This window comes from Amyelois transitella, chromosome 3 (genome assembly GCF_032362555.1).
Source record: "Amyelois transitella isolate CPQ chromosome 3, ilAmyTran1.1, whole genome shotgun sequence".
Taxonomy (NCBI): domain Eukaryota; kingdom Metazoa; phylum Arthropoda; class Insecta; order Lepidoptera; family Pyralidae; genus Amyelois; species Amyelois transitella.
Genome location: NC_083506.1, coordinates 9,672,233 through 9,683,382, shown reverse-complemented (window position 1 = coordinate 9,683,382; position 11,150 = coordinate 9,672,233). Strand labels below are relative to the sequence as shown.

General features: G+C 36.0%; 2 protein-coding genes across 2 annotated transcripts; both read right to left on the bottom strand.

The window, feature by feature from the left end:
• Positions 1-630: 630 nt before the first annotated feature.
• On the bottom strand, positions 631-4,663 carry LOC132902730 (uncharacterized). The gene is made up of 4 exons (XM_060948915.1): positions 3,098-4,663; positions 2,758-3,011; positions 2,105-2,235; positions 631-770 (listed from the first exon to the last, which is right to left on the bottom strand). Exons 1-4 carry the CDS (start codon positions 4,661-4,663, stop codon positions 631-633), a joined length of 2,091 nt encoding a protein of 696 aa, XP_060804898.1.
• Positions 4,664-4,833: 170 nt separating this feature from the next.
• On the bottom strand, positions 4,834-6,391 carry LOC132902727 (uncharacterized). The gene is made up of 2 exons (XM_060948910.1): positions 6,190-6,391; positions 4,834-5,750 (listed from the first exon to the last, which is right to left on the bottom strand). Exons 1-2 carry the CDS (start codon positions 6,326-6,328, stop codon positions 4,834-4,836), a joined length of 1,056 nt encoding a protein of 351 aa, XP_060804893.1. The 5' UTR covers positions 6,329-6,391.
• Positions 6,392-11,150: the final 4,759 nt, after the last annotated feature.

Genomic DNA, 11,150 nt, shown 5'->3' with positions numbered 1-11,150 from the left:
CACGATGGATGTGTATTTAATGACCTCCATACTATGTCTTATTAAATCAAACAAATAACATTAATATATTACTCAGTCCTTAACTTATCCAAAATTGTAGCTAATAAAGGCCATTTCTAGGTCGTAAACAGTAATAAATATAGATAAGTACGCTGTATTTCTCAAAAAAAAATATTCGACCTTATACGCAAACCACTATCTATTTATATCATCACTAGTGTAATGACGACTTCAAATGACTTTAATAAAAATAAAAGGCGGTCATGATTCTCATGATTCAATGATGTTTAAGGTTTGAATAAATTAAGCAAATTGAGTTATTCGTAGGTATGTATTATTATTTTTTGTATGGATTTCTTAGTATCCGAAGATTTTTTTGGTCTCACGCCACTAGCTTTCGCCCGTAACTCCGCCCGCTGCTCCCGTTGAACTGAAACATCCGTTTTCCATTTTGACGTATGAATTACCAAATAAAAGTAACCCTGTCCTAACTTTTTTGAAGTGTCATCAAATCAGTTCAAATACTGTGAAGAAGCGTGAACAAACGAAACAAACTTAACTTTAGCTTGATTGGGATTGAAGCGGACCTTATATTTGCAATAGTGTGGTATTATGCTGTGATGATATGCATTAGAGGCGCGAGGCACACCGCCTCCGTTCCGCCATGTCATACACGTCTGTCGGGCGAGGTTGACGCTTGACAAATGTCAGTTTTAAAGCCACAAATATTGGAGCAATTTCTATAGGCCGGGAGACAGCGTTAAATATTCCTGAAAAAAATTATGCATTTATATTTATTTATTGAGCCTTAAATTCATGAAAAAATAAGGTTATCTTAACATTATTTTTGAGATATCTATTTGAGGTTATTTACAGTGTCCTGTTGCTTGCAAATAGACTGAGCTTTGAGATATATAAAATTATTGTTTTATAATATGTATAGAATTCGAACTTATTATTTTAAAACCTATTTCCCTAAATAAGAAACGGCGAGTCGGATTGCTTTTGTAACGGAATTTACATAAATTGATCTTTAAAACGGTATCAAATAAATTAATTTCACATACTTATCATAGGGCCAGAGTTTATAATATAAACCCTTCGACTGACATATCGTTTGTTAACGAAGTTTTCATATGGAATAGCAGGTAGCCGTAATTTTTTTTATCTATTGAAAATCTTTATAGTTATGCTGTGGAAGCACCACAAATTACTTAGTAGGTACACCCTATTAAGGGTCTTAGTCTCAAGAAAATTCCTCCCACTACCTATACTACTCAACACCTACCTATATACTACCACTCGAGCCACTCGAAAATCAGCCTTTTAAATACTTAAACAACGCTTTTCACCTGTAAAAATGGACAGTGAAAAACACTTGCTATGCACATTTACTTCATCCAAATTCGCTATTAAAAGTGGCTTTCCAACGCTACTTGGGATGGAGTTATTGGCTGTATTATTCAGAATTCAGATAACACAAACAAATAAATTATATGATCAAACGAACTTCTCAAGTGAAGTTCGATCGATATTATATGAGTCGCTTCATTCGAAGATATAAGATATTCACAACGTAGTCCCTTCAACCTACAAGGTAGCATCGCACGATTTTTAAAGAAAGAATCGATTATTTTTTACAAATCGATTCATTCGTTCTCCTTCAATCATTCGCCGTTCGCTCACACCGGACATCTATAATTCATTTTCTTTAGAGAGAAACCGCAGAACTTTCAGATGGGGCTTAAGGGAGGGTGGGTTCTTATATCTTCGAATGAAGCGACTCATATAATATCGATCGAACTTCACTTGAGAAGTTCGTTTGATCATATATTATATTTCGTCGCTTCATTCTCGATATAAGATATTCACAACGTAGATGTTTAGAGATGAAAGTTTTGCGTTAAAAATAATTGATAATCAAATTAATGGTTTTATTGAAAAACTAAACATGTATAAACTTCTTAATTTAGCATGAACAGATAAATTATATATCACTCTAGATTTGAGTGTGGCAAACCAAATACTGATCTGGCGAAACGGTCTTCATCGAGCACTATTCTATTATAAAATTTAGCGAATGTGCACGATGTGTGGGACCAGCCTGCGGCCTTCCGGATGGTCTCGACTGAGACGCCCGCCGCGCCCGCCGCCGACGTGGCAGCGTGGCGGGTGCTGTGCGCTTTGAAAACGGACGCATCCACGCCACTCTCCGACAAAACGGTTTTAATCCACCTGCTGATGGTTCGCGGTGATGCAGTTTTATATGGTTTTTTGTAAGTTAATAGTAGACTATTATTCTGGGCCCGAATATCCTTTGTTCTAAATAAATAAGCATCAAGAGTTGTGGCAGGGCAAATGTTCAAATTTTCTCTAAAATAAGGGAGAAAGAGCACCGGTTGTTCTCTACCAGGGCCTGAGGTTTTAATTAAATTTGTAATTTTAATATGAATACCCATTAAGCTTTTAGAAATATTATCAACTTTAATCAAAGACAAAGTTTGTACTCTGTGAGCAGTGCACAAAGCTAGTAAAATTACTAACTTCTTTGTTAGTTTCTCCATTTCAATTTCTTCATGAGGAACCCAATTTGCGACACAAGAGATAACTATTTGTGGATCCCACGTGGAATTATATCTTGACGCCGTAGGTTTTAATTTATAAACACCTTTTAATAAGCGCTTAACTCGCTCATCCGTTCCTACGTCACTCTTTAGTAAAGAGAGGGCAGAGCGATGACTATTGAGTGTACCGTACCTAGCTCCCTTATTGAACTGCTCTGTAAGGAATAATATGACGGCTTCATTTGAACCATTGAAAGGATCAATATTGTTTGTTAAACAAAATTCCCACCACAACTTGAGAGATGAACCGTATTGTTTTACCGTATTGTCGGAGAGCGACGCGAGCATCAACTCTACTGACGCCGCTGGGGTTCCTTGCTGGATGAAGGCCGTCCGCAGAGCTTCGCGACACCCAGGGTAAGTCGCTTGTACATTGGATGATGATCTCTGAAAGGAGATTGTAAAAGATGTTTATGAGGCTCTAGTAATAAAATATCTCTTTTTAATATTTTTTGAATCATGGGGAACCATGCCTGGGACGGCCAGTATGGAAACACAAGAATCCCTTCAGCCTCATCATCGATGATCTTTCTTATACATTTCAGTAACAACGCAAAAGGTGGGAAAGCGTAAAAATAGTAATTACTCCAATCGACAGTGAAAGCATCTACGGTCATTGCATCGGGATCTTGTTTCCATGAAACATACAGATCAGATTTGGCATTGGAGCGGGATGCAAATAAATCTATTTCGGGTTCACCAAATGCCTCTGTTATTTGACCGAAGGCTGACGTCGAGAGTTCCCATTCGATATCAGGGTTGATTCGACGGGATTCCTCATCAGCCTCTTTGTTGTCTCTGGTATTTATATAAGAGGCAAACAACCAAATATTTCGTGTCTCGCACCATTGCCAAATTTGCCTGGATATGTTGCTCAGATGAGGGTATTGGATACCACCCATTCTATTAATGTAACTGATGGCCGTAGTATTGTCAACCCTTAATAATATTGCACAGTCTTTCTCTTCGCGAAGGAAACTTTTAATGGCTAGGAAGGCTGCAATCAACTCGAGTTGGTTGATGTGAAGATTTCTTTCACTGTCTTTCCAGTTGCCATTTGCACGCTTTCCATCACAATACGCACCCCAGCCCGTTAGTGATGCATCAGAAAAAATTTCTTTTTTATAACCTTGTGTCCTCATAGGACCGGAGATTGAGTTAATGTTATATGACCACCAAGTTAAGTCCTGTATAATGTTATCAGGGAGTAACACTTTCGTATCATAATTACCGTATTTTTGCAAAAGTAAATACTTTTCCCTTTCCAGAATTTTTGTGTACATCCAGCCGTATTTAGAAGCGGGACACGCGGCGATAAGAGTGCCAATCAATTGTGCAAATTCTCTGATGGTACATCTAGGCAATGATAAAAATTTTGAGACCAATTGTGAAATTTTGTTGCGTTTTTCTAAAGGCAAAGACAAAGTTAAGTCAGCTGTATTGTACACAAATCCTAAAAAATTTCGGACCTTTTGCGGTTCTAAGCAACTTTTTTCTAGGTTAATTACAAAACCTAGACATTTAAGAAGTTTAATTGTCTCATTGACGTTATGCGTACATTCGGATAAGTCATTGCCGATACATAAAATATCGTTCAAATATATTACGGATTTGAAGCCACGTGACCTCAGGGATGTAACTACCTCTTTCATTATTTTACTAAACACTCGAGGTGCTACTGCCAGCCCGTAAGGCATGGCGGTAAATTCATATGTCTGTAATTGAGACTTTTCATCTTTAAATTGAAATCGAAAGTATTTCCTATCATGCATATTTAATGGAACCAAAAGGTAAGCCTCCTTAAGGTCTACAGTGGCTAAGAATCCGTCTTTTGGTATAATCTTAGCAGCAGTACGATAATCCTCCATTTTGAAATGTTCCGTTTTTATAAACTTGTTTAATGGTTTTAGATTTAATATAAATCGTTTACCACCATTTGATTTAGGCGCGAGGAATATTTTTGACAAGAACTGTCCCGGTGTCGAGAAGCATGGGACTATAGCGCCTAGACTTAGTAAATTCTCAATGGCTAAAGACATGTCGTGTCTTTCTTCCGGTAGTATATGACTAACGGGTGCAGAGTCCTGTGTTACTAAATTATGAAAAGGAACATCAAGACCATCACGAATCCATTTCAAAATCTGGGGATTATCGGTTATTTTCTGCCAACAGCGGTAGAATAGGTGTATGCGGCCAGCGTGTACCTGCACTACTGTTGCCGTGTCTGTCCGCGTGTCTGCGGCTTGCTGGTGGCCTTGGCCGCAGTCGCGGGAGCTGATGACGACGGCTTCCTTGGCGCCGGATTTTTCTTGGCTCCTCCCCGGCCGCCCTTCGGGTAGCGGGGAGGCGCTGACCAGTTTCCCCGTGGTGGAGCCGGACGGGAAGATGTAGACGCCGAAGATGCAGGGTTTGGTGTAGTCTTCTTAATTTGAAAACCTTGCTTTTCTATAGTCTTCGAGGCTTTTATTTTTTCGGACAATTTGTTTCCGAACAGGGTCTCATCACGACGTGAATCTTGAACGACATTCACAAAGCTTTTGTCTAAACTTGGGGTGATGAGCTTAATGCGAGTTTGTGTTTCTGTATAGTGCAGGTCGCAAAGGATGCGACATGCGTCGCTAAGATATTTAATAGTCTTTAGTTTGATGTCGTTTTCGCTGCTCAAAATCAAATCCATTGCTCTGTTGACTGCGGTTACACCCGCGCCTAGCTGTTGCTGTGCACTGAGCACTTTCTTGTCCCGATTTCGGCTGCTCTCAGTTATCGCTGCAGATATCTCCGGATTGAGCTTGGGTGCTTGCAATAATGTACAATTTTGAGGCACCAAATATTCTTTTAATAATTTTTCCTTATCCTCCTTAGAGAGGCCCTTTTTTAACAAAGGGGTCCAGAGCTGTGCCAAATTTGCATGAATATTGTCCCCGTACTCGGGGCCGTCTTCTGTCTTGGCGCCGAGCGCCAGTAACACCTCGGGATCAAGCTCCGGGGCAGCGGCGTCGCCCTCAGTGGTTTCGCTTTCGTTGGGCCCTGCACCCTCTCCCAGCGGCGGGACGCTTTCCTCGGCCGGATGAGTATTTGGAGGGTCCGCTTGAGGTCTTTCCACAATGATCTCCGGCTCGGTGTCATCTATGACCACAAACATCGATTTTAGGACGTTGCGATACCGTTAAATGACACACATAAGTACGAGTATATTACGTACTCATAAATACCCCTACGTATAAAGATACTTTTTTTTTTTTTTTTTGTGGGTGTATGCAAAATAATTAAATTGTTTTATATTGCACATGTATTTACCGAGAATTATGAATTCTCAATAATAGAAGGTAGATGAAAAATATTAAGGTTTTGCCTTCGTGTTGGTTCACGACCAATACCCGGGCATGACAGTGCCGATTTTTAACCTTCGTGTTGATTCTCGACCAACCCCCAGGCATGTTAGACACGTATTTATACCATCGTGTTGACTCACGGCCAACCCCCCGGTTGAAATGGGTATTTTAAATGTTTTTCATTTAATTCACAACTAAAGAAAAAATAGTAATGTAATGTATAAAGTACTTACTGTGACTTTTTTCGGAGTCTGATGATTCTGAATCCGAAAATATTATTCGTCTTGGACGAGATGACTTCTGCTTTTCTTCCAATTTCCGTAATTTTCTCCTATAGTGTGAGATTTTTTCGTCTGCACTACGCTTGGTCATTTTTCTTTGCTAACAAACTGTTGTAGGTAGTTTAAATTACGTTGACGGTAGGAGACGTGTGCTTGCTACCTCGCACGAAAAAGGAATGAATTATAGATGTCCGGTGTGAGCGAACGGCGAATGATTGAAGGAGAACGAATGAATCGATTTGTAAAAAATAATCGATTCTTTCTTTAAAAATCGTGCGATGCTACCTTGTAGGTTGAAGGGACTACGTTGTGAATATCTTATATCGAGAATGAAGCGACGAAATATAATTAATATTGACAAAAAAAGAAAATCGCACATGCAAAGAATTTTCTCTGTGGTACCCTTTTGTTTGTAATGTCACAAATATTTATTAACTTCCTCAATAAGAAAGCAGCAAGCTCCCAGATTAAAATTTCAGTTGAGTGACATTTTGTTCACAGAGTGCAACGCAACAGTACACTTCTCATTACGACTTCATTTTGTTATAACAACAATAAGCGCATTTTATTCATCCACTGAAGTTGACAGCCATTGTGGTGGAATCAATCTCGCAACGGTTGTAATGATGCAAAATGAAAATAATAAAAAAATCGGTTCCAGTGCACGACAAAGAAGCTACTAATGTTGTTTGTACCTTTATTTTTTCTTAGCCTCCAGGCAAATTGAATTGATGTTCATGGTGTGCAATTAAATTGAAATTTCTAAAGTCATCGTCACTTCTCAACAACTTCGCAACAAAATAAATACGGACAGTGGATATTCTGAAAAAATTAACGCCTTTCTTCAAAATGTACGACACCAAAATATCTAAAATAGTTTATCTAAAATTATATTATGATTTAAATTATCGAACTAATAAAATATTGTTTGGATGTAATTCTGTTAAATAAGTACTTACTAAATAAATGAAATATATAAATATTGACTTTTCATGTAACAAAACATGAAATGCATTATTTAAAATTTAGTTTTCCTCCTCATCTCACTTAGTGCCTTTTTACAACATGCTTGGGAAAGAGTGAAGTTGCCCTATTCTAAAGTGCTGGAAATGAATTTAATATTTTACTGATCGCAAATTTAAATCTCAATTTTTATTTGCGTCCTACACAAGGTTTCATAAATTTGTAACCCCTTTTCCACCCGCTTAGGACTCAAATTTCCAAAAGTCCTTCCCTTGCGGACGTCCCCTTTTTACAATCTACAAATTTTATCTATGTTGACTGAATATTTTTAGAGATTTCGTGATGAGTGTTTTTCACTTTTAAATAATACCTAGATAGTTTTAGACCTAAAACATAACATCCTAATTAACGACTTAACATAACCTACAATGATATTCACATGCTTTAAGTATTTAATATATTTTAAAATATGTATCTAATACATATATTAATCACGGCTAAAAGACCACGTTCAGCTATAAGGGTTCCATAATTATGGAATTTAAATTCAAATAGTTACAGGTTGCTATGCTAGGCTAGCACATCGCTACCAAGAAGAATCCCAAGTTTATTAGCCATTACCTTAGTCGCCTATTACGATATCCTTGAGAAAGATATGGAGTGATGATGTAGGTATTAGGTCACATTTACATAGTTTATAATTTGTGAAACAAAGTTACTAGATGGCGCCACGATAACTTTAAAACGCGCTATGGTTTCACTTACACAGTTCGTTCAAATAGGTGAAGTGAGATCTGGACTTCACTTAAACCCTTTTGAGTTTGAATACCTTTTCAGTGTAGCTGTGGTATATTTCAGGGACTATTAGTAATTTTTTGTTAATAAAATAAATGTCTTTGTTTGGATTAGTTGGCTTTTGTTCGATAGTGGGATTTCTTTTCTGATTTGGATAATCTACAATTTATCACTAATTAAATCTATGTATTTGAAATTAATACAAACATAATTACATGCTACTAAAACAAAGCGTCATCAGCAGATATGGGTTTATTTATTTAGCCTGACTTATAATGAATTTAATCATTTGCATACCAGCTGCTTATGTCCATGATAACATACTCTGCTAATTTACATGCATAACCGTATTGCTTAGAGTAATTACTACTGCTTCTGTAAAGCGCACTCGTAAACCGAATTAACATTTATTATTTAACGTAGTAAAAATAATAGGTTTTGTAGTTTAGAACACGGCCATTGTTATAATACATTTTCGACCAAGTAAATCTTTGCAATTTTTTTTAAATACTTTAATAGTACCTATCTTAACAAACCTTAATACCTGTTGTGTATACCTTAAGTAAATAAATAAATATCATCATAATACATAAAACATACATACATATGGTCACGTTGATATCCCTTGCGGGGTAGACAGAGCCAACAGTCTTGGAAAGACTGAATGGCCACGTTCAGCTCAGCGTTCACGATAGAATTGAGATTCAAATAGGGACAGGACCTAAAAAAGAATCCTAAGTTTGTAAGCCTATCCCTTAGTCGCCTTTTACGACATCCATGGGAAAGAGATGGAGTGGTCCTATTCTTTTTGTACTCACTACTCAATTCTATCATTAGGCTAAACAGCTGTTCAGCCTCCATGGACAAACACTCTTTGACTTGACAATTTAGATGACCAAAACCGACTGACAGACTTATGAAAAAAAGGACAATCGAGACTAAGACACGACGACGACAAGACGCACCTTGAACAAAATTCTGTTTTTTAATTCAGACACAGACAGAGAGACAACAGACCCTCGGCCCGTTCAGTGGCCTTTCAGTCTTTTCAAGACTGTTGGCTCTGTCTTCCCTGCAAGGCATATAGACGTGATGATATGTAAGTTTATATCTACGCCTTTATAATAATACTTTTTTTGTGAATACGGATACATTCTAGACTCAATACACTTAGGAACTCACTCGCTATTTTATCTAGGTAAGTAGATCAAGCAATAAGTTGTGTCTTTCTGTTGTATGGAGACAGGCAAATATATATATAATTTTGCAAGAAATGAACGAGTTCCGCATAACTCGACAAAGCAGATGTGAATTATAAGTAGAAATTACAACGAGAATTGAACTTGCGCCATAAAAGATACATAAGAAGTTACGTATACGTGTACCATGTAAATAAGTAAGAAAAATTATACCACATTTATTAAATATTTTCTTGCTATGTTTACAAAAATCAACTTGATTTATTTATTACTAAAATATGCATGAACTTGTGATTGCCAAACCATTTTATTAATCTGGTTACATTAATTATAACGTATATTACACAATAAATCGATATAAGGTGCGATCAACTTTAAACAGATAGATTGAAAATATCATTAAACGATAAGTTATTCTTGCTCCGTAAGAAAACTCAAAGAATGCCGGTGTTATTTATATGCTGATGTTAATTAATATCTTGTAAATTGAGAAGTAGGCCGCTTCTACTGGTTTCCATTTAACATAACATTAGATTAATTTGGCATCATAAACCTCTATCACTTTCGCTCTCATTAAAATTATCGGTAACATCAATACCAATGACTTAAAAGATGCAATCAATAAATTGTACCTACTTCTTGACAAACAAGTCACTTATTAGTTTATAATTAACTTCAGATATAATTTGTTGTAGGTAATTGTAGTTGTAGCTATAAAGTGCTATTCTTTCCTTAAAGTTATATTACTTCTAAGTATTAATTTTATTTAAAAAAATCCGAGTTATTCGCTACATAATTTAATAAATTTAAGCCTTATGTTACTTCTAAGTAATAATTAGATTAAAAAATCCATGTTATTCGCTACAGAATTTATAAAATATCCAAAACATACTTTGAAGGGCTGTGCGCCCAGAGACCTCTACCGGCCTTCTTAATTTCCTTATTCTACTAACAACAAATACTATTAAAAGAAAAGTCAATGCATTTTAAAATGCATTAGACGTAAAACTGTCGAACACCGTCAAAATTATTTTTATACCAACGGCTGTTCTTTTATATAAGAACTCATAAGTGGCAAATATGTTCCGGAATAATCGTATAATGTGCAAATAAAGATAGGGTTACCGATTCAAAAAGAAATCTAATCACACCTACCCCTCTTCTCTATTTTTACTTCATAATTATGAAAGGGATGCCATGTGTGATCAAATGAATATTGACACTCGGGTTTTATATCAATCATGTAATTATGTAGTTTAAATAAATCTTCGTAAGTATTTCGGCTATGTTTGATTTTATATGTAATCAAAATCACATTTAGGGTGAAATTTTGGTGCGAACCCAAAAGTTAGAGGCAAAAAATGTGTCGACAGTATAGGATTACCCCAGGTATAGGTACACTTTTTATTGGGAGTGCCTACTTATAGTGGTACTTAATGATACAAAGTCTGCAATATTAGAAAGACTACAATTTTCACTTCGTTCAACCATTTTGACCTTCTGATCAAAGATAGATAAAGTTTTGACAAGATGAAATAATTGACAATACTTTAAATTAACAATTTTTATCTTATTTCATTTGTTTGAAAGTAAGGAATTATGTTAACCAACTATACTTTAAATTTGTACCTACCAGATTAATGCGTCAACTATTAAGTTAAACCTTCGTGATCTCGAATAAGCAGAACATATTTGGAAATTTAAAATCAGTATTCTATTAACTTAAGTTAGTTAGCAATGAATTTAAGACAAACTTTTTCTTATACTTCTATACCAATTTAACTTTTATTTTATAGCTAGACGTGACACGGAATACTAAACTAAGCAATAATGTTATAAATACTGGTGCACACAAAAACAATAATTTATACGTGCATCGTAAATACCCATAGAAAATTAACCATGATAGCATGAAGATTACACAATCTTTTTTTTTTATTTTATGCAAATTGTTGT